The sequence below is a fragment of the Drosophila pseudoobscura genome, chromosome 2 (genome assembly GCF_009870125.1).
Source record: "Drosophila pseudoobscura strain MV-25-SWS-2005 chromosome 2, UCI_Dpse_MV25, whole genome shotgun sequence".
NCBI classification, from domain to species: domain Eukaryota; kingdom Metazoa; phylum Arthropoda; class Insecta; order Diptera; family Drosophilidae; genus Drosophila; species Drosophila pseudoobscura.
In genome coordinates, this window is record NC_046679.1 from 6,419,082 (window position 1) to 6,442,980 (window position 23,899).

The following is a 23,899-nucleotide window of genomic DNA, read 5'->3' on the forward strand; positions in this document are numbered from 1 at the left end:
AAGCAGGTCCTGGGCAGGTCCTGGGCAGGTCCTGGGCAGGTCCTTGGGCCTGGACGCGAGTGCCATTGACGATTATATATTAAAAACGTTCTCTCTGGTAAATTGTTGAGAAAGTTTCCCGGTCCGGCAATTGCAACATTTAAATTTCATCCCCCCCTCCCCACACTACTTGGGCCCCCATCGAATGTGGAGTGGAAATGAAACCAATTTGGAGCCGAGTTTAGTTTTACATCTAATGCTTTATTTTAATTTGTTGAATATTTGAGGGGTTTCTTATGCGCTTTAATCATACAATTAGCATCGTAGTTGTAGTTGTAGTTGTAGTACTAAGTAGTTAGTAATTAATGAACTCTCCGCTAAGGAACAGGCTCCCCAAAAGGTGCCCTGTTCTGCTCTCTCTAAATCTGTATCTATGTGAGTGTGGGACTCGTACATTGTATCTGTGGTAATGGTAATGGTTAATCCTTTCTTCTGGCTATGTTTAGGTACACACACACATACACATTTATGTAGATAAATTGTAACGCTTTCGGTTTTTTTGGGGGGTTGGGGGTGGGGGGTGTTCAGGCTAGAATGTACAGGTGCATAAGCTGATAAAATGCTTGCTCAATAAGTATTCCTCATGTATTTACAGGGCCTGCTCTGCTGTCACGAGTCACGAGTCACAAATATTCCAAAAATTCACATTCAAATACGAATATTCTATGGTAAATTCTATTGTATTTACGGGGGAGCAAAGTATTAGCCTAGTTTTTAGTTTTGGTGGTACAACATTGTATTTTTCTTTTTTGGGGGTTTTTCGTTTGCTTAAGTTCTAGTTTACATCGAAAAAACACTCTATTTGATGCCAATCTTCTGTGGGTTTTACTGGCTTACTGGTGCACTTACGGGCTAAAATACAGGCAAAAATGAACAACAAACACAGGACATGTGGGGGGGGGGGGGGGGGGGGGGGGGGCCCTTGTGTTCGAGTGAGTATTCCGATATTTATTATTTATGCTTTAAATAATATCACTATATAATGTTTTGCTTAATTTACATACACGTTTCTTTATGCGGAGTAAAATGTATTTCATTCACATTCAGATATCTAATGCTCTTAATATTTACATGACCTATTTTCGATTGGCTTACGTGGCTATGATGGCTAACATGGCTATCATGGGTCTATGGGGCTTTTTGCCTGCTTGACTCGCCTTTTCCTTTGCTCCATTTTCCATTTTCCTTTGCCATATAATGTACGAGTATGTGTGCTAATTAAATCGTGGACAAAACTCTTTTCAAAATAGTATTTACATGTGGGTTTTTATTTTGGTTTCCTTTTCTTTGGGTTCTTGCTCTTTGGTTAGCTTGCTGTAGTTGTTGTTGTTGTGGGGGGTAGGGGAATACCATTAGCGGGTTAGTCAATCCAAAAAGATGTACAAATTCCAACCAAAATCAAGTCATTCTCCGGCCTCTGCCCCGTTTTGTGGCATGCGTTGCTGTTTTGCTTTGCGGTCGCTTAGCCCAGGCCCAGGCCCAGTCGACGCCTGTCGTACTGACAATTACTCAAGGCCAGGGCCAGCAGCAGGGCCATGTGCAGGAGCAGGCACTGGGGCAGTGGGCCTTGTAGGCTGCTGATGGCTCCGCTGTTGCTGCGCGACTTGGAGCTGGCCACCACCTCGGCGTCCTCGGGGGCAATGTCCAGGCTGTTGCTGGCCACGATAAATTGAAATATATCGCTGACCTGCAATGGATGGGGGGGTCAAAGTGCAAGAAAAGCGTCGTCAGGGGTTCAGTACACAAAATCAAGATTAAGTAGCCGCCCCGTGGCGTCCAATTTAGACAGAGTGTCGAACTGTGTCCGGGGTGTGGGCGTGTGGGAGTGTGGGACTCACCTCGTTCCAGCCGTAGCGGTTCTTGGCCTGCACAATCGCCTCGTAGTAAGCGCCAGGATACAGATTCTTAATGGTGTAGGACATGATGTGTGTCAGGGGCTCCGAGGCCGGCCGGTGTTCGGGTGTGAGTATAAAGTCGTGCCACCTGCCCGGCTGCTGGAAGGTATCGTTCATCTATACGGGATGGAAAACGAGAGAAGGAGACAAGGAGAGAAGCAAATTAAGTGTCTGACTCTACCATTCGACAGTTTTCCTTTGATTCCTTAATTAATTTCATGTCCTGCCGCAGAAACCCGACTACAGGTCTTCCCCCCCTGCCCCCCCCTGCTTGGCGAACCAATGACCCATCGCTCGTTGCAGTTATGACAGGGACATCATCAATTAAGCATCGACCTGCCACGCCCCCCACTCCAATATCCAGCCATAATTGCACTTCAGGGCTGCCGAGCAGGAGTACGAGGACGGGGCGGGGCCGGTGTCTGACATTCATCGCCAAGAGCGCGTAAGTGAAAAATCTCATTAAATTTGTTGCGCCTCATGAAGCCACCTCCCCCTGCAGCCCCACCGCCCCTGCGCCATTGCTACCGTTGTAGCCACAAGTTGCAATTAAGCGACATTTTTCGTTGATATTAAAAATCACTTTTGTCTGTGCGCCGCCATCCAAAGGCAGATGCTGAATGTGCCTCCGACTCTGCCTCCATCTCTGCCTTTGACTCTGCCCCTGCCCCCGCCCCCCGCGGCTCCCTTTTGCTTTATTCCCCTCATAATTGCCGCCGTTTTCTTCTATTTCCATGGGTTCCCGAGACATTTCATCGCACAGAATATTATTTTAATCACGTGCTTCATTAGTGCACCGCACCCATGTGGCAGGGCATCGGGTTACCTGCCACATCTGCGCCATTGTCTAGATGTGAGACGGGCGTGGATTTTTTTTGTGCATATTTCACGGTTAATTAATTGATATTGTATCCGCACTTACCAGCACACGACGGTAGAGCAGACGCACCTCCTCCAGCGGCGGGTAGCTATCGATTTTCCATGTCAGATTGTAGCTGTCCGGCGAGCGGCCCCACTTGGGCGAGTAGAACTCGGCGGGTCCGGGGCGGCCCGACAGCTCCATGTACTTGCGGGAGCGTCCCAAAGAGTTGTCGGCCACGCAGCTGAAAGGGGTGGGAGAAGAATTCGAGTTAAAAGGAGTACCAGTAGTAGGTTTCAAAAATAAAACTAATTTCCTTTTAATTCTGCATTACCCATACGCCCTGTAGGGCATCGATCTGTGTGGCTGTGCGGCAAGTCGACTCAACTAATCCCAACACGTCGACACGTCGTGTGCACAAAAGCCACTCACTGTGGGTGGGCCCAGGTACAGGGTGGGAAGGGGGGCAGCCCCCCACTAAAACTTTGTGCATGAAATGTTGTGTCAACATGGCGAAACTTCCGCTTCTTTAATATGTTTCAGACAGATTGACATTGATGTGGAAAACTTGTTTGTCCGCAAAATGGACGCCCGGACCCGGGGAGCGACAGAGGGGGGGGCACAATTCCCCCTTGGCTGGACGTGGGTCTGTGAAGCATATAGCAAATAAAGCAACGGACTGATTCCAGTCAACGGAGGGAACTTTGAACCGCTCAGTGGCTCTCGGTGGCTGCCAGAAAGTGAAATAAGTTGTAGCAAAAGTTACCAAATTGACTAAATCAACGCTCTGGCTTTCTGTCTGTGGGTGTGTGGGTGTGGGCACGCCCCTCTACTCCGTGTCCTTGAGTGGCACTCACCTGTAGTTGCCAAAGTCCTCCTGCTGGATGTGGCGTATGGTGAGTGTGTGTCGATTGCCTCTGGTGTTCATGATTCGTCTATCGGTCGTTTGTATCGGAAATGAGTTCTGGTACCAGGACACCTGCAGCAGTACGAAGGACAACTAATAAATTCAGCTCCAAATTTGACCCACAAGAAACGAAAAATGGCATTAATTTGCCACAGCAACAAAAAGAAAGAAAGCCCAGCACAAAACATGACAGAAACAGAACGGGATACGAGAAAGGATAACGAAAAAAAAACCCCCAGAAAAAAAAGGTGACCTGAAAACAAAGTTCTTGCATAAAACGGGCGAGGGTTGGGGAGCAGGGACTGGGGGGGTAATCGTAATAATCTAAAAATCCACGAAAATAACAAAAACTATCTGCTGGATACAATGGGAACGGAATGGAATGCATTCAAAGAGCCAACAAACCGTTGCGACTGGATCAGCGTAGACAATGCAAACGAGTTTCGCCTCGAAGCCCTCGCCCGAGTGTATCCAGGACTTTTCCACTTGTATATCCGGTGGATCTGTGCGGCACAGACAAAGGCATCCGTCGGAGAGGCAGAGAGAGACGGAGAGAAAAGAATTTAGCACATGAAAGCGGCAATCTGATTACAGTCAAAAATCAATTTATATACAGTCGCTAAGACTCGCTGCTTTGTGTGGCATGCATCTCGGTGTGGAGATACTTTTGCTGCCACTGATTTACGAGACATAAGGGACCTTCTGCCATGATTGATGCGTGGCAGGATACTTACAGAGCACATCCAGACGCATGTCGACGGTGACTGGATCGCCCACGCCGTTGTCGGCGGTGCACTGGTAGACGCCCGCCTGCTGGCGCTCCAGCTTCTCCAGCGTCAGGATGGGGCCGTCGCCGATGCGGGCCGTCGACTTGTTAGCGCCGCTCTGGAAGAGGAGGCGGAGAACGGGAGAGAGTGGAAACGATTTAGTCACAAAAAGTAAGAAAAGAGAAGAAGGACGCTCCCCCAATGTACAGGGCGGTGGCAGGGGCAGAGGCAGAGGGCAGAGGTGGAAGGGCGGTGCTGTGAAGCCAAAAGTCAAGTTGCGCTCAAATATTGGATGTGGAGCATGCAAAACTGGATGTAAACACAGCCATCGAGGAGGGGGGGACTGTGTCCCAAAAGCAGAGCGTCTTTTCTTTGGCAACCGACTTGCTGTGCCCCCAAGGGTGGCACGTGTCAACCTGAACACACGCTCGGGCTCTGACAGCAGCAGCGGAAGCGCCAGAACTCGAGGATAGATTGAAACGGAACGGAATGGAATGGAAAATGAAATGACATACAACTTGGCAGTGTCTTTGGGGGGCGGAGTCCCCTGCCTGCATGCAGACAAACAAATCGAACGGAAATGTCAAATGCGCCAAAGTGCAGTAATGCAAACGGAACTCTTACCGAAATGAAGATACGACTCCGGCACAGCCCCCCCTACCCTTGTGGAGTGCCTGCTCCGACACTTGCTTTATTGAAAGTTTGACCTGCCCTCCGTCTCGGTTTCCGCAAAGGTTCGATCTGTTGAAGTGACACTGACAGGGACACTGGGTCACTTTCTGTTTGCCAGTGGCCTGGGTCCTGGCTCTGGCTCTGTCCCTGGCTCTGGCTCTAGCTCTGTCTCTGTCTCTGGCCCTGGCTCTGTCCCTGGTCCTGGCTCTGGCTATGACTCTGTCTCTGGCTCTGTCCCTGGCTCTGCCTCTGTCTCTGGCTCTATGAATCGCATTAATTACAATTTGACTGCAGGTTCGAGTCGAGTATTCGGTCGGGTCCCTGCTTGTTTGCATACTGTGTGGCATTGACAGTGATTTAGTGTGTATCCCTCATGTTGGCACCCAAATGATTCCGTATGAATGCCAGAATCAGACCCTGTTGCCCTGTGTTGATGGACTCCTCGAAAATTAGCAGCGAAAACTAATTGCCAGCTCGCATTGGCATTTGCAAGTCATACAGGTCCCCCCCTCGTCCCCTCCTTCAACCATTTTGACCTACTTTGAATGGCTGGCAAATATGTGATCCCTTTGTGGGCTCATGCGTAAAATTATGTGTTTGTTGAATTCATAATTGCCTCCCATTACGGCCGCATGCCACATGCTGCCTAACAATTTATCATTTCACTTTGTGCCGCCCTGGGAATGGAATGTTTCAAAGATGTGGCATCATACTTTCAACCTAGAAAAAGGCATTTTCTCAGTCCAAGAAATCGCTGCTTAAATACAGTCTGGGAGTCCGATTAAAGCCAAATGAAATGCACTTCAAAATACCATTGGAAGTGAAAGGAGAAAGTCGTACAACCCACCTTTTTGGTCCAGTAGATGGTGGGCACCGGATTGCCAGAGCCCTTGCACTCCAGGGTGATGGGTCCGCCCTTGCGGGCCTGCAGCTGTCCGGATGTGGGTATGGCCCGAACGCTGGGCGGCACTGGGGGGAGGAATGGGGGTTATTAATAGATACGCAAGGGGTGGGGCTGTGTACTCACCCAATATCTCCACAGTATGCACTTGATCACGATTTATTTTGTCACTGATTTGACAAACATAATCCCCGGCATCTTGCGGCTCCAAATCGGATATCTCTAAATTATAGCCATCTATCAGTCTTACGCGCTCATCCCGGGTGACCATTATGTTGGAGGCAGTGAGCACATTTGTTCCACGTCGCCACAACAGCACAAAGTTGCCTGTGAAGAGAGTGGGAGAGAGAGAGAGGGAGAAAGTGAGGCAAGATGTGTCTGCTTTCCAGGGCCTGGAAATAGTTTTCTCTACACAAAAAAACACACACAGAGCGAGATACATGTGTATCTTTCTATTCATCTCCAGGACCCTCCAGGACCCTCCCTGTGTCCCCGCGGCTGGGGCTTCTGTTTTCATCTATTTTTTAGTATGTTTGCTCATATAAATGACATAATTTTGCAGATGTTACGGGCATTATTCTTTGCATATTTTATTCTTTTCTTAGCCCACAAAAAAATAAAAGAAAATAAAAGAAAAGAAAATGAAAAACGGCACAATGCGATTAAGTGGCGTATAATATGTTTATTTATTTGATGGCTGTTCTCTTGAACAAATTTATGAACTTGTATTTATTATGGAAATGTTAAAAAAAAACACACACACAACGAATACGTGGAAAAGCGCCGCATGGTCATATTACGTATACGTGCCGTTAAACCAAAATCAGAGCTGTGTAAACACACGACACAAGGACGACGACGATGGCCAGAGGGGGCGGTGGGGGTGGCATTCGAATATAAAATTTTAATGAAATGTTTTCATTTCTGCAACCTTTTGGCCCGGGGGGGCGGTCGGTCGGCAGCTGACAAGCCGGCCATTAAATAATCACAGCTTAAAGCGCGTTGCATTATGGATGCCGCACGCGTAATGAGAGTGTGCTCAGTGGGCCGTGTGTCGTGTGCCGATTTCCTTCCGGTTATTAACAGAACAAAAGGAAAACAGAGCCCACTGCCACGCCAAATGCAAATACCATAAGCCCCCGTAGGCGCCAGGACCCCCGCCCCCCCGCCAAAAGTTAAAGTAAACCACTCGTATCCTGCCCCCAAAAAGAAACCAACCCAAGCAATCATCGTTTTATTGGGTTCGATTATTATTGAATCGGCTGGAGTCTTACACAGCAATTGCCAGGGCATTTTGTGGCATGATGATTGTCTGTGTGTGTGTGTGTTTGTGGTGGGTCCTGCATTTTATTAGACTCTAATGGCGGTCGGACTGGCAGCAATAAAAATTTCATTTTATAGCTCGTCAATGTATGAATTTGTATTGGCCAACACAGGGCTGGCCCCAGCACAGATACGGGGGGCATTACTTATCCCTTTCAACCCCTTTCAACCCCTTTCAACCCCTTTCAATCCCTTTTTCAATGGGAGGTGGAGGCAATTTGGTAATTCAATACCTTCGACCAATGAAAAGCCAATTGAAAACCTTAAGCGACACCATGGCGTATACGTATTCGTCAGTGTTCGTAGACCATTTGATACTTAATTTCTTTTATTGGATTAAGGGCTTTTCCACCTACTGCTTGACCTCGCTGAAAGCCAGAAATAAAACCAGAGCAGAGTGCAATCGGGTGGGGGGGCCAGCAAATGCCGCCATTGATGAGGCTTCGGCGGGCTTTAAGCCCCCCCAAAAATGGATGTGTTTTTGCCAGGGATTGAAAATCAGCGACAGGCCACGCAAAAAGTCACGAAACATCAGGCGTTAATGGGAAATCATTGCAGTTTAATGTCGTTCCAATTAATTGAAAAATACTTTTGACTCGAAAAAACAAGCCACACTGCGCGCAAAGCAGCAGTCGATTGTGGCCAGGAATTGCTGTTTGTGGGGCTTTCTTTGTACGTTTTTTTTCGCCGTGTACGGCGCTGCTATCTGTGACCTTTGACTGCTGTCAATCTGCCACTGTCGTCACACTGCCATCGATGTGCAATTTATTTTCATTTGGCTGCAGCGAACGGTTAATTGCATTTTATTTATTGGCATGTCAACGGCAGTTGCCTCTGCAACTGGGTCGACACAGCACCACCCTCGGGGCGGCCCACCATTAGGGGCTGTGTTTAGACGGAGCAAATATTGTGGCCTTTAATTGATTGAAGTCTCACCCCGCTCGACAGGTGAGCTGTTTGCTAGTAATTCCAAGGACTCCAGGAAGAGCCCAGGCTGGCCTTGCACTGGACTGCTGCTCCTCCTTCGAATCGTAGGGGGAACTACCCCTCCATTCAGTCACAATTTTCGCCTGAATGGTCCATTGGATCCCCCCATCCCTGGCCTTAATCAGGCTAATTTATTTGCTGCCAATACGCACATGTGTGAGGTTGCATATTTTTGCGACAATCTGCTGACAGCTGTTTCTGGCCCCTCTCCCCCCTCCCCCTTGGCTGTTGTAAATTAAATTTATGTGAAATGACATTCTGCCTAAACATATTTGCATGTATTTTGCATAATTTTTGGCTGCCTGCCTGCTGCTGATATTATTATTTTTGTCGGCTTCGGATCAAATTTTGCTGGCGGGATTAATTATACTAAGCCAACGGCAGGACTCACCCAGATTCTCCACCTGGCAGGGCAGGACGAGTGTGTCGCCCACAACGGCGCGGTAGGTGTGGCCGCGTGAGAGGAAGCGCGGCAGCGAGGCGGTCAGCGATGAGGGGGCGGCCGCCGATTGTTGCACGTTGCTCATCGAGCGGCTGTTGCTGCCTGTAAGAGAGAGAAAGAGAGAGAGAGAAACATGAGCTTGAGTTATGTTTATGGTATCCTAGGACCCCCCCGATATCGATGGCTTTCAATTAGCATAAAAATGTTGTCCTTAACGCCTATACGGGTGGCGGCCCAGGGCTCCCAGGCGGCCCATAAACCGTTAGGGGGGAGGGGGCGTCCGTGGTGCCAACGCACTGTCGGTGGTGTCCTTGGGGCATCGTTGGCCATTGTTGGCTTTTGGCGACAAATGAGCGCAGCGAAGCATGGCAAATGCCTGCCCGGGGCATGCCCCCCGAAAACGCTGGTGTCTCGAGCAAGAGCAGCGTAACAAATTTGGTCTGCAGCTTGTTGTGCAACGCCCCCAAGGAGCTGCTGCCCCAAAAGCTGGTAAACGGCAGCATCAGCAAACAGGCCAAAGGTCGTCCTGCTGGCTGCACTTTTCCGTTTGTGCTTTCGTTTTATCTTTTATGGCAACCAGACGCAGCGCCCCCCCCCCCCCCCCCCGCACTACGTGCCACGCCACCAGCAGGTGGGCTGTGTCCACCCTCTCTACCCCCCTCCTGGCAGCAACATTCTTAAGAGACACTTTTACAGGTCCTTAGCGTCCAACAGACATAAAAGGACATTTTCGCAGATCATCATTTTATGGTGCAAGCGCCCAGGACTACAACAAAGGAAGCAGCGCCAAATTGGTGCGACTTTAATGCTGGTCCACTCTGTCCCTCCCTCCCTCCCTCTCCCCCCCTCTCCCTCTCTGAGAGTTTTGGGGCCAGAGTGCAGGCTTGTGTAAAATTGTGGAAATTTCGCAGCTAAATGAACTTTAAGTTTTAGAGCTGGGGCTCCCAATCCCTGCCTCAGAGTCCAGTCCTGCGCACACACACAGTGGGGGCCGTAAAAAGTGTCCTGCCGAGTGCCTGGCAGGCCACTTTAAATCTCTTTTATGCCCCGGACTGGCTGTCGAAATACGAGCCGGGCTGCCCGGCTGGTTGGCTGCCTCCCGGCGTTAATATCTCACCATGCATAAATATTTCGTAGGTTTTTTTTTGGGGACTCTGGCGCGATATGCACTCCGGCCAGGGTCCGGCCCGGGTCCGGCCTGGGTCCGGTTCCGAAATTAGAGTTTTGCACATGAATTTTATGCAAAAATTGTGTGCCCCAAGTGGCACATGTCGAGGCGCTGGCACATATTTCTCGAATGGCCAAAAACTGCAGTTGGCCTTAAATTGCTGGCTTGAAATGCATTAAACATGCAAACCACTTCGTCCTCGAAGGAAGAGGTGTTCGTGTGTGCGTAAGCCTTGGGTTTGTGGGCGCATTAAACAATTTCAAACTGGTTTCAAAGTATGCACAAAATTGCATTAAAACTGCGTGCGGGCTTCGATGGAACGACGAACTTTATTCGTTGTCTCTCGACCAACGAGCAATAATGTTGCATACTTAAAGGCGCGAGAGCTCAACGCGAAGTGTTCTTAAATGCATACCACACTCGTGCACACTCGTACACACACACACATACACACTCTCACGTTGAGAGCTAGTCGTGTGGCATGGCAAAAACTTTCGCCACTTCCGCGCCGAACACTTTCTCTCTGTCGGCGATGAAAAATGAGCGCGAATGGTTTCGGTGTCCTCGCACTGCACTGTCGCGAAACTGTGTCACATGAGCCGCCAGCACACACACACACACACACGCACACAGCCGTAGAGGAGCACTTACATCAAAAATGCATATAGCATACAGCTCTGCGGTTGTGTGAGTAACTGCCAGTGAGTGAGTGCATCGTCTGCTTACCGCAACCGGCTGCCCCGCTGCCCCGCTGCCCCGCTGCCACACAATAAACTCAATTTGAACAGCAAGGCATTTGAGGGTCGAACGTTGCGATACCCTGGCGCGATTGATGAATGAGCGACCTGCTCACACGCACATCTTCGTTATCCTGCTGATACGCAGGGTACACGGGACTCTAGCGCGTTTTAATGCTGATTGATTTCCATCTGCAGCTGCCTCGATTGTGGCACACATGCCCCTGCACCTGCTCGAATGGCAAGTGGTGCGAAAAGCGCAGTTTGTTGCTTAAATAATTTATCTGCTGCACAAACACACGCCGCCAGTGCCACTCCATGAGGCGGTGGGGCATGTTCTTGCTGGCAGCGACAATGCGTTGCGGGGACCGTCAACATTGTTGCACAAATACTGGCTCTCAAGTATCTCCGGCAAGCGCCGGCCTCAGTTCTGTGGGGGGAGGCCTCGATTCGATTTCGATGCACTAGATTTGAGGCATTCGGAATCAGTTTCGGTGGCACTTGTCGCCTGAGCGACTCAAATATGCTAGAATGTGCTCCATTTGGGGCGGCTCTGAATTTGTTGCACTCGCCCGCACATTTCTCATTTCCGTTGCGTGGTGGCAGCAAGCTCGCTTTTGGGGTTGCAGCCACCGCAGTTTGTTTCATTAAAACTTCTGCCACGTGTCGCAAGTGCGGGGTCCTCTGGCCCAGAAGGACCATTGGACCCCTAGAGATGCTTTGTTTAGTGTTTACTGGGGGGTGGGAAGGGGGAGAGGGGGGGTGCACCACACGTGCGCTATCTGCATTTCAATGCATTTTAAAATATGCAAAAAAAAACCCCAAAGAAAGTTTAGTTTTCTGCGGGATTGTTCATTACATTTTGTGCTCTCGCTTTGCCTTTCGTGCTTCGTGTTTCGGCGGTGGCTTCTTGTTAGCCGAGATTCCCATTTCCATATGGCGGGGCGGCCGCGGGCCTCATTGCCACACCTGCAACGGCATCCGCATGCTCGCCAGCATATTGCATTTTGTGCTCTTTTGCTTTTGCCTTTGCTTTTGCTTTGTTGCATATTTAATGCATGCAAATTATTTACGGGTGTCGAGTGTTAGCCAGAGGCTCCACCCCACCCCCCTACCCCACCCAGTGTTGGCTTTAAGCTCTGGCTTTCTCTCTCTCTGTGGCCAATTCATTTTGATTGCCTGCAATTTGAGCGCACCCGAAGACGCACATTAGATGCAGCTGGCGGGATGTAACCCGCTTGACTCCCGCGGTGGCAAGTGCATTTATCAGAGTCCTCTCCAGCGGCAGGTGGAACGTGTGAAGGACGTGCCGCTTTGTGCTGCATCGGCATGGCAATTCCCAAGCAATTTCCATGGTGGGGCAAAAAAAAAAAGAAAACGCGAGTGCGAGTGCGAGTGAAATGTCATTCAAGCAGCGAATGGCATTTACCTAGCTGTCCCCGGACCCCCCACCCTGCTCTGCCAGCCCTCCATTTGACACCCGAAATATGCAAATGCCAGCATCATCTAGCTGTACGTCATGGTGGTCCTTTGGCAGGTAGTCCTCCTAGTCCTTCTGCTCCTCCACAGTCTGCTCCTCGTCCTCCTGGTCCTCCTCCTCCTGCACCTCCTCGTCCACCTTCTCCTCTTGCTCCTCCTCCATCTGCTCCTGTTCCTCCTCCTGTTCCTCCTCCTGTACCTCCTCCTCCTCCACCTCCACCTCTTGTTGCCTCGCGCTGGGCGTAAACCTGTCAATCCCTTGCGCTTGTCGATAGTCAATCTATTCATCTTTCTAACTGGTTTCACATGTGAAAGCTGCCACACATTCCCCAACGACACTGACTCGGAGCCACCGCAAATCCGCTCATCCGCTCCAACGCCCCACTGCCCTCCCCCTCCGTCCCACCGCCCATTTGCATTGCTGGGCGTGGCCTCTTGCTGTCAGAATCCGGCTTGACTTTTATGCACATATCATTTGCATAACATTATTGGGAGCAGTGTGTGTCCCCCCCTCCCCCCTTTTGTGCCCCACCCAGCGCATTAAATTTTGAAATGCCAAATAAATCCGCAAGCGAAATGCTATTTTTTCGAGCTATTTTTCGTTTACGTTTGCACTTAGCAGGCGCTGCACTTTGCCCCCCAACCCCCCATCCTTCACCACCCTCCAACCTGCAGCCTGCATCCTTACTGCCTGTCTGTTTGGTTGCTCTTGGTTGCTGACAGTTTCTCAATTTGCATTCGCAGTTCGAGCCGTGAGAGCCACGTTTGATTTACGCTTGTTGACGGTGCACTCGGCGTATGCGTAATAAGCGTGTGAGCTTGTGCCCCGTGCCCCCCCCTATTTGATGCCGGGGTGTGACTCGTAAATTGTTTTATTGCCTTGTCCTGGCTTGCCAGCTCCTTGGTTATTTATATTTCAGGCACGACGAAAACCCTTTAAATTAAATCATAAAAAACAATACTCCCCAAATCGCTGAGGCGGCAAAACCCTTTCGCACCCTTGCGGGCCATCGAGGGTAAACAGTGGCTAAAAGAGCCCACCCCCCCCCCACCCCGCCATAAAAATATTAAAACGGCAAACGTGACGAGCCCCCTTGATCGGGAGTTTATGTTTTGGTAAATGCCCGAAAAAGCCAGGCCAGAAATGGCGAAAGCCCGGAAGTAGTGGCTTAGGCTACAGCCCTTAAAGGCCTTAAATCAAACTCTGGAGAGGCCGCCTATTGACAGGAATTTCTGCTAATAATTTACAGAAAAATCCCCGCCTTTTCCCCTTGGCCCAGTGCTAATTTGAATTTAAAGACCATTCCAGTGTCAATTGCTTGGAAAAAAGCCTCCTGCAACGCCTCAAAATTGTTTCACAAAACATTAAGCAATTGCAACGCCAGCAGAAAAATCTAGAAAAAATAGAAAAACACATAGTGCGGGGCCACATAGTTAGAGGCCCTGTGCAGGGCATAAGATATCACATTAAGAATTTAAATTAATTAAATTAAAATGCGTAGAGCTGCGGCTGCTTGCTGCGGCTTTTGGGGGCAACCATCGTCCCTGGTCTCGGTGCCGGGCCCGGTCCTGGCTTGTTAAAGCTGCCACAAGATTTGCATAAAGTATAATGGCCATCTTCCTGGCCCAAAGCCTGGCCAAAGAGAGAGAGCGAGGGAGAACCCAACCGAGCGTGGCCATTCAATTTTCATTTTCTTTTTTTTCCTCTCTCTCTCTCTCTCTGTCTCTCCTGCCACTTCCTCGCGTCCTTTGTCGTCTTTGAACTTTTCTCGACTGTCGTGGAGCATTTGTACTTTTTGTACAAGACATTTCCGCGCCGCATGTCCAGTTCCTGTCCGGGCCCTTGGCTCTTGGCTGTTGGCTGTTGGCCACGTTTTATGGGGCCCTTTGCTGGTCGGAAGCTGCTTCCTGGACGCCAAGAGAAGAGAATTTCAATTTGATTTTCGCTACTGCGATCGTTTTGTTTTATTTCCTGGCGATATCTACGAATTTCATGTATCAGATTTGGGCTTCCGGCCCTGTTTAACCGACTGACAAATTAAATGGCAACATTATGGCACTGGCTTTAAGGCGGGTCCACGGCACTCCATTTGGCCCCTCCCGCCTAATTATGGTCCAGGCTGGCCTTCGGGGGTGTCTGTTTTTGGTCTGGAGATCGAAAATGCACTCGAAACTTACACCGAAAAAGGCCTAAAGTGACGGCCATATTGGCCATCTCATATTTGTGTTAACGGCTGGGCCTTCTGAGGCCAAAATGCAAATGTCCCCCGTCGCAAATCCTATTATTTTATTATGAGGGTCAGCCGAGTGTACGAAAAGCAAACAAAGGCCCGTCTCCGCCCCTTGCACCGCCCACTGAGGCACGCCCACACATTTTGATAGATTCAAATAAATAAATAGCAAATAAACTTTGCAAAAAGGCTTTAAAGAGCACTCGTTTCGAGTCGTTTTGGCCGCATTTGCACTATTAGCCCGATTACGGGCGTTTGGATAATTACGTGCATTTAATCAAAAAAACCGGGAATGTGGTAGGTACATGTCCCTAGAGGGGGGGAGAGGGCGGTGACAGGGCAGGGACTGGGACAGGGATAGGTGGAGTGACAGGGAGAGGGGCACGGACTGGGGCAGGGTTAGGGCCAGAGATAGGGGCAGTGACAGGGAGAGGGACAGTGACAGGGAGAGGGACTGGGCCTGGGACTGGGGCAGGGTTAGAGCCATGGTTAGGGCCATGGTTAGGGCCACTGACAGGGAGAGGGACACTGACTGAGACTCGACCGTAGTGCAGCGGTTCTGGCCAATTTTCAGCTAACTAATGTTTGCCTGTTACTTTTGCCTGGCGCTTATTTCTGCCCATTTATTTGGCCATGTTTTCGCTGTCTCTCCGTCTATCCGTCCGTCCGTCTCTCTCTTTTTTTTTAGTTTGAAAATAAATTAAACAGGATAATTTGTGGTTCGTTTGTTGGGAAAATGTTAATGAGTTTGGTTGGCAGTCGCTCCCAGGATTAGGGGGGGGGGGACAAACAGAGGCTGGCTGCAATGTCCGGCCGGAGGAGAGGGCCGTAAATTGTCCGGACCAGGCTTGTTTAAGTGGCAGCAAATGTGTGGAGGCATGTGGAAGTGCATCCACACGCAGCCAGGACAAATTGGGCAACAATTTTTCAACATCCTGCAAGGACAACGAAGCAGGGTTGCTTGTGGTTTCATTTTCTGGGCATAAATCAAGCAGAAATTCTCGGGTCCGGGTCTTAGGTCTGCTTCAATTTGAAAGATAAACACTTGACAGACTCTGGGCGGCAGGGAGGAGTGGGCGGGGGTGGCCAGGGGTGGGCAGGGGTGCTCTGTCTGTGTTATTTCATATTTAAGCCAAATTTAATGGCCCTGTCCCCAGAGCACAGGCCGAGCACACCGGCCAGGACCCCCCCCCCCCCCCCCCCCCCCCCCCCCCCCCGCCCCACTGGAAAATCAAATTCTCTGCTTATGTATGCATGAATATATTTCCTTTTTGGGCAGTACTTTTTTGTCCTTGTCTCCTTGAGCATATTTGCAAATCAATTATGCAAGGACCAGGCAGGACATTGGATCTGTGATATGTGTCAATGTATCGTCTGGGGAGTCCTTAATCCCCCGCCCCAAAGTGACAGTGCGAGCAGGGTCCTTCGACAATCCTCTTTCTAATTATTTTAATTTCGAAACCCACACAAAAAAAAAAGGAGACCCAAAATCAATGGAAACGAGGTCGTCGTGGGGGAGGCCAAGAAAATGTTGTCTGCCCCGGAAACGGAAACAAGCTGTGCACACGAGTGGAGGCCGCTGCAAGTCGTTGCAGCAAAATCCGAGCGGAAAATAAAAAGAAACGGCCCGGGTATAATCCGGCAGCCGAAGGAAGGAAGGAGCCTCCACGTCGCCGTGTGTGCGGAGGCATTCGATTCTAGGATAGAAAATGAAATTGAAAACTGTGCCAGACCGCAGGATCCTGCAGACTCGAGACTCGAGTGACATGGAATAAATTCTTATTGATTTTCGCTTTAGTGCCTTTAATATGGCCTCTGGAATGGGGCTGGGGCTGGGGCTGGGGCTGGCAATTATAATTGAATCAGAACTGCCAATCTTCCTTTCTCTTTGGATGTATCTGTGGCTGCATTCGTGATTAGTTTCTCATGCATTTGGCCAGGAATTAGTTTGAAAATATTTTCAAACCAGACTCCATCCTGCCTGCCGTCGGGGGCGTTGCATTTTTTATGGATTGCCTGTCAAACACACCGAATCCAGCCAGACACGTACATATATATATATATATATTATGTATGTGTGTGTGTGTGTGTTTCTGTTGGAATTTATTGCATTTTTAATAGGCAGCTTGTTTGAGGCGTTTCCCTCTGTTTAAATAATATTATTTTCACTCCGTTTTCAAACAATAAAAGCCTCTTTTTGCTCTTTTTACGGCCAGGACTTACCTGCAAATAAATAAAACCACAAAAGGCATCACAGAATGAATGTTGACTTTTGTAAGTAATTAATAACATGTTCAATGATATTTTCCAGCCAACAAACAATATACAAATGCTCTTATATTACAAATATTTAAAGCAAGAATATCGAATTTCTTGGCATTTCTTTGTAGGAATTTTCATGCAATTATTTCGATTTTTCTTGAACAAGACTAGAATATATTTTACAACAAATTTGTGGCGCTTGGATAATGTTTAGAACAAAAGATACCCAATTGAAACGCAAAATAAACCACAGCCCATTTTTTTCCACTGCAGAAAGCACAGCCGATATTTTTTCTCTCTCTCACTGACCCGAGCACCTTTTCTACCTGCGCTTTCGGGTGCTCTGCTTCGTGCCTTCGGTAGAGCACGATTGAACACGTCTGTCTCGCAACAACAACAACCAGCAGATTAGGCGAAGCATTTCGGTGGGAGAGAGAGGGAGCGACAAAGCACCGCTCTCTTTGCCAAGCTTATCGCGGCAGCGCTAGCAAAGTCTGGCTTTGGCAGCCAGCGATCGCTCAAAAGGGAGACGAAAGCAGAATCGAGGGTTTGTTTTTGTACAGTTTTTGTGCATTGTGCATTTGAGAAGTAATTAATACATTCTTTATCCATAAAATATATACAAATTACTTGCAATTAAATTTAGTTCATGGCCATTTCTCTGCCTGAATTTTCATCAACTTTTATTTAGAACTTTTGAATGCCCAGAACACAGCCACCTGTCCCGTTGGCCCCCCTCGTTGTACCACCTGGTTTGCTGCCTCTTTTGGTGGCTTATCTGATAAAATATGAGCGGCAAACATGCACATCTAATTTGGAGAAAGGAAAAATTATAATTAATTGTGGCTGTGGCTGTGGCTGTTTGCCGGCTTCTCTGTTGATTTCTCTATGCGATTGTTAGTTTTTCTCCATTTTCCCAACTGCGCACCGACTGCGGGCTACGTCGTGTGTGTGTGTGTGTGTGTGTGTGTGCGTCATTTATCAAAGCTCAAAATGCTCTCTGCTCTTGTTTTGCCCGTCAAAGGGTTGAGGCACGCCCCGCACCATGTGCGTGTGCAGCATATGAAAAATCCTGCGGCTAATAAGTGACACGCGTCGATTAATAAAACTGTACAAGGCTCCGGGCTCCGGGCTACGGGCCTGCCGGTCGGAGGGTGTGGATGGAATGCCGCTGCGTGTGCTGTACATTAAAAGGCCATGTCACAGTCGACGATTATGCAAAACAGTCGACCGATTATGGATAAGCATAAGAGGCGCTCGGGGAAGGACTCTGGGCTCCGTTTCAAACCAAAGAAAATCCCCAAGAATGGCATAAAATACAATCTATCTTTTCCATTTAACAATTTATTCGAATGCAACTTTAAAGAAACCACAACCACAGCCATAGATTCCCTTTAAGACATGTCTGACATGAGATTTACATTTTGTTTTTTGATTTTTCCTTGCTGTCCGCCCCAGCATGTGGCAAGTAAATCAAATTTTAAAATATGCCAAGGGCAAAAAATATGAAATCAAAATCCATTCAATTTCCATTTGACGGATGGAATCCGTCTCCCCTCCCCCTCTCCCCTCACTCCTCGTGTGGGTATGGAAATGAACATGCAACAGCAGCATTTCTGGGGAGCGCAACAAAAACAGTTGCATATTAACAAGCTGCCATCGAGACGCTGCCAAGGCAAAAACAAGTGTCTACTTTCCGTCCAGCGTGTCCTGGATATCTCACATTCCCGTCTATCCGTCTATCCGTCTATCCTTCATCTCGTTCTCCGTCCATCCTGTATTTACAGACCGTCCGTATGCACAGATGAATGATGCTGCCAATGAGTGTCTCTCTCTGTCTCTCTCAGTCTCTGTCTCTGTCTGTCTCTGTCTGTCTGTCTGGGGATGTGTTGTGACAGCATTTTGCTATTAACTTGCTATTTCTCGGCAGATATTTGTTTTTCTTTTCACTTCCACCCAGTGACATCTTTCCGCATCAGCTCCTTACAGAAGGGGACTCGAAATTAGCTCCAGAATGGAGCTATGTATATGATAAGCCGACGGCTAAGCTAAATGACCCGCCCCAGGGGTGGGGACTAGTAGATCTCCACCCGATAAGTGATTTATGTATTATGTGTCTATCGTTATGGACACAAAATCGTATTAGGGATGTCCTACCACCCGTGAACCGCTTTCCTCATTACATACTCAGCCATCTCCGAGCAGTCGTCCCTTGCCGAGTGCTCCTTTTGAAGTTTACACCTGCGGCATCTTTGGTCCATAGCCCCACCGTCTGCCCCTCTTGGCTGTTGAAAACAAAAGCCGCTTTGTTTGTCAACCTTCGGTAGGCCTGACTGGTGGTAGGCCAGACCCAGAGTCAGAGCCAGGACACATCCTGGACTCTGTTTGGGTTCCCTGGGTTTTTTCTTTTGCTTCTGCTGCTCCTAACGAGAAACTTCAATATTGTCCCTTCTGCCCAGAAACAAACAGGGAGCGAGCGAGAGCAAAAAGCGAGCTAGAAAGAAAGCAAGGCAAATATTAACCCGGGGCTATTCATTAAACAGTCCTTTGCTCATATGTTTTGCTTTCGCTTGATACTCTGTCCTTTCATTAAACAAGCCTCTCCTGCCGCTCCTGTCCTCTCCAGCCACTTGAATCGCTCATTGTTTGCACTTGATGATGCCGGGTGACAGCTTCACCCGGGGCCTCCGTTCCGTCCAACGAGTTGCCAGCATTTATGGGCATATTCCTTTGCCAAGCATCAATGGCGGCACCCGCACCTGCTGCTGCTCCGCTGCTGCTTGCGAGCGTGTGGGCGACCCGATTCCACTCATTTCAATTTTCGGCACTTGTCGGCTGTCGCTTTTAATATATATCTCGGTTCGCTCTCCCGCTCTACCGCTCTCGGTCTTTCTGCTGAAAGCTTCTCGAATTGTCTTCGCTGACAACAGCTGACGATGCCGTCGTCTGGTGACAAAATTTGTACATTAAAAAGCTTAACGATGCCCCCCCCCCTCCACCGTCCGCTTGTCATTTATGGGTTCTTTTCTTCCCCGGCTTTGTCTGCCGTCTGACCGTCTGAGTGGCATTAAACGCACCTGATGTGCAAAAACTGCTTAATTGAAAACATAAGCTTCTATAATTTCGTTCCCCTGGGCCCAAAGAACTTAATTTAAAATTCAAATTTATGCTTTTGCATATTCAAAGGCAACCATCACGTACCGCTCCCAAACTCCAGCTCCAGCTCCGGCTCCAGCTCCAGCTCCGGACTTCAATTCAATTTCGAACATCCAGTGCGTGGGATGTCCGGCCCGTTGTCTGCAATTAAAAGCGCTTAAATCAATAAGCCCTCTCACAGTTGACGTTTCGTTTCTCATTTGGCCCAGGACGTGTCGGCTCTTAGTATGCAAAGCACAGGCACAATGGCAAATGCCAGCTATGGGGCCAGGGACTGCTCCTTAGCACATCCACAAGACATTAGTGTGACTTATCGCCCCGGAATTTGTTGTAGCCACCGAGAATCTGTCCCAGCGGCCTTGTTGGGCCCTCTCGTTGTCGTTGTGATTGGCACTGGCTGTTGTCATCTTGAGACTTTACTCTGTCTCTGTCTCTGTGTCCCCTGCTCTGTGTCCTGCCTCCTGCCCATCATCATGGATTGCGATTCCGCTGTTTCCGTTTCCTGGGAGACTTGTCACTCTTCTGCGAACGAACTCTGGTCTCCAATCGCTGGCTTATCAATGTCGCTGTTTCAAATCTGCCAGCGCGACAAATTCGCGTGTTATCTCAATCTTGCCAGCAGCAGCAGCAGCCTTCCGCTCTCACCTGCGCGCACCCCCACCCCCTGGAATGGTCTGGTGGGTGGTGGCTGGTGGCTGGTGGGTGGATTCTTCATTATTTCTTTTCGTCGGTTTGCGGTGGAGACAGGGCTAAGAAATGGGTAGCAGAACTCACTCGAAACTTCATCTTCCCGGAGTCATTCATTCCCTGCCACCGGGTGGGTGGGGTGGCAAGGGGTCCATTGTTGCTGCTCTGCTCTGCTCGTAATTTATCCACCGCTCTTGTCTCTGGCTCGGGCTCGGGCTCGATGTCACCCGTTCTGGGTGCTCTGGGGTGTTCGGTGGCATTCCTGGGGACCCAGCCGGAATCTCAGCGCAGTGCTTAGCATCTCAATTCGGTTTTTGGTCGGTTGACTGTTGTTGCCATCTCGGGCCGATAATAAAAGTACCACCGCCCCTTGACAGAATCCCTGCCAAGTCCCAGGGGTGTGACAACTTCCAGCTTTGATTTTTTTCTTGTTTTGCCGGGGATATACGAGCGCCCCCCCAATCCCAGCCACTGTCACAGTCTTATCGGCAGCAGAAGTATGCAATGCCGCATTACGTCAATACGTAAATGAATTTCAGCTAAATTCAGATTTTAATAAGGAGAGCTTAAGCAGAAAGAACCAAATGACGAAGTAATAGATACCCTAAAGAGAGGGGAATAAAACGCAAGAGTTTCCGGGCTTCCGAAATAAACAGTTTTTCAACAAACACAATGCGCAAGAAGAGAGCAAAAAGAAACATTCTTTTCTGTTTTCGTCTCCCTTTTGAGCGATCGCTGACTGCCAAAGCCAGACTTTGCTTGCGCTGCCGCGATAAGCTTGGCAAAAAGAGCGGTGCTTTGTCGCTCTCTCTCTCTCCCACCGAAATGCGTCGCCTAATCTGGTGGTGGTTGTTGTTGTTGCGAGACAGACACGTTCAATCGTGCTCTACCGAAAGCACGAAGCAGAGCACCCGAAAGCGCAGGTAGAAAATGTGCTCGGGTCAGTGAGAGAGAAGAAGCCGATCTTGGCTGTGCTTTCTGCAGTGGAAAAAATGTGCCGTGGGATATTTGCGTTTCGTAAATTGCCCTTCAATCTGGTATCTTTTGTTCTAATCATCATCCAAGCCAAACAAATCTGTTCTCTCTTGTCTCTCTTGTTGCTTAAAATTACAGAATCTCTGCGGTGGTTGGGGCATAACAAGCGACGAGTAATACACTCCACAGTTAATCATACAGCTACATGATACGAGTATGTGTGTGTTCTGCGAGTGTAGGTGTGTTGTGTGGGAGGAAGGCATACATGCCATACATATGTGGGCACGCCCACCACTTTGTACTTGATTTTCGTACAAAACTGTCTGTTTAAAGGACACAAAAGTGAAATTGTCTCCTTGGGGGGTGACTCCACCAGCAGCCGCCCACGTGCAGAAGCCGAAAAAGAAATGTGGTGGGGGGGGGGCGGGGTGGCCGTGAGGGGAAATGTATTTAATATGCAAATCCTGTGTGTCCTTTGAGATGATTATGGCGCACATTATGTCCCAAACAGCACACGTACACCCACACGGGGCCCCATACAATTATTGATTTGAAAAGCCGCTTTTCCCGGGCCCCCCCTTCGCCCGGCCGCCCTTCCCTTTGGTGGAAAACTGTTTGCTCTGACAAATTGACGACTAATTTAAGCGAAATTAAAGAAGCTTTCGAGGCGGGGCAGAAAAAATCGAGCTGAAAATTAATATAAATAGGAAATGAACTTTTTGCTTTGTTGGATTTGTTTTGTGTGCCGCACCGCGTGGAACTTTTCCAATTTGTGCACGAAAACGGAAGATAAACATAGACGTAGACACGGACAAGGACATGGACACGGACACGGTCGCCCACTCGGACCCCGATATAGATGTAGACGTAGGCAAACAGCAAATGCACCTGCACGGACATCCACACCTGCCTCCCCCGCCCCTACCCCCCCCCCCCCTCCACCGCGGGCGGGGAGCCGGCCACAGCCGGAAAAACTAATCGAACCGAAATACTCGAAATGTTTGCCTGATTTCTCGAGAGTACGCGCTGCCTGAAATTGCAATCATTGAACAGAATTATCCTTTCGTTTCTTTCGCTTCTTTCGCCTCTTTCGCCTCTTTCGCCTTTTTCAACCTTGTTTTTGCCGCCTCCGTCCGGGCCTCCATGACGCTGCCCGGCTTTAACAAACTTGAACGAACTTGTTACACAAAAAAAAAGGGAAGGAAAGAAGAACTATCCTCCGATGGTCTGTCGATAAATTAGCTCTCTTTGGGGATCCGGGCCCCCCAGTCGATAATTGCGTGGAGTGCAGTGCACGGCCCGGATAGCCGTGGTCGGAGGGGGCGGTCGGAGGGGGCGGTCGGAGGGGGCGTGGGAGGGGGCGGTCGGAGGGGAGTTTATCTTGGCTTTGATTGCATTTAACTCGATTTAGTACATCTCGGACTCCGTCCTGTCCTGGACTCCGTCCGGCTACACACATATTTTTGGGCCCTGGCGAGTCCCTAATTAAAATACAGGCATCCCTTTTTTTCTCGCCTCTTGATAATCTCCATCTTCATCTAAATTATGCTTTCTCCCCGCCCCTCCCCGCCTTGGGCCTTTTTTGGCACATGCTCGCGAAAAACAGCTGATTTCAGGCTGGCGTTGCCAATTTTCGCTGCCATTATTGAGGGTTTTTTCTCCGTCAACCACTTCCGGGGTTCCCGCATCTTGTCTCCAGTTTTCTCCGGTTCTTCGCGTACCGTCATTAGGTCCTCCCTGGCCTTGGCAAAAGTCGTAAAGTAAATTTTTTAATTAGAGTCACGAGTAAAACAAACCAATTAGTATGGCTGTCAGAGCAATCCTTTTCCGGCCCCCAAACCCCACCCCACCCCACCCTTTCCTGTTGTATTTTTAATTTCTTGGCCATGTTTTGGCCACCGTTGGAGCTGTGTGAATTATTGAAAAAGTAAATTATGTGAAAAGGGCAAATTCCGTGCCATTTCCCTTTGGGTTTTTCTTTACGATTCTGACACTCTTTCGGGCGCATCAAGTCCGGGAACACCCTGTACAGCCACCCTGTACTGCCACCCTGTCTGCTAACCAAAAATGTAGTTTTAATTAAATAGCACAATTGGCAGTGCCAGGCACCTTTCCTCCTTTTCCTCCTTTCGAAGGCAAACTTCTTGGTGGCTGGTTTTTCCTTTTTTGGTTTTACTTTTACTTTGTTTTGTTTTAGTTTTTTGGCTGGCTACGTGAGCGGCATGACCAATGCGGCGAGGGGGTGGGCTCCAGTGGGGGGCCTGAAAAGTTTTGAACCCAAAAAAAAAGAAGGCTAGGCAAACGCTCCGCTGGGCGTTCGTTCTGGCTGTGGGTGTGGTCTCTGCTGTTGCAGTTTATGTTTACTGCATTTTGGGGCCACAACTGGGGCTCCCCCTCCCCCCTCCTGTCCAG

General features: G+C 49.1%; 1 protein-coding gene across 2 annotated transcripts in view; it reads right to left on the bottom strand.

The window, feature by feature from the left end:
- Positions 1-219: 219 nt before the first annotated feature.
- The window catches only part of klg (klingon), a 51,218-nt gene continuing 27,538 nt past the window's right edge, over positions 220-23,899 (bottom strand). For both annotated transcript variants that reach the window (XM_033384447.1, XM_033384449.1), the window contains exons 3-11: positions 8,742-8,894; positions 6,167-6,367; positions 5,987-6,108; positions 4,435-4,585; positions 4,106-4,203; positions 3,651-3,772; positions 2,857-3,037; positions 1,878-2,051; positions 220-1,726 (exon numbers count right to left, since the gene is read on the bottom strand). In XM_033384447.1, the coding sequence (XP_033240338.1) occupies positions 1,502-1,726; positions 1,878-2,051; positions 2,857-3,037; positions 3,651-3,772; positions 4,106-4,203; positions 4,435-4,585; positions 5,987-6,108; positions 6,167-6,367; positions 8,742-8,894 (1,427 nt within the window). In that variant the 3' untranslated portion in view covers positions 220-1,501. The remainder of the gene's footprint in view (positions 1,727-1,877; positions 2,052-2,856; positions 3,038-3,650; positions 3,773-4,105; positions 4,204-4,434; positions 4,586-5,986; positions 6,109-6,166; positions 6,368-8,741; positions 8,895-23,899) is intronic.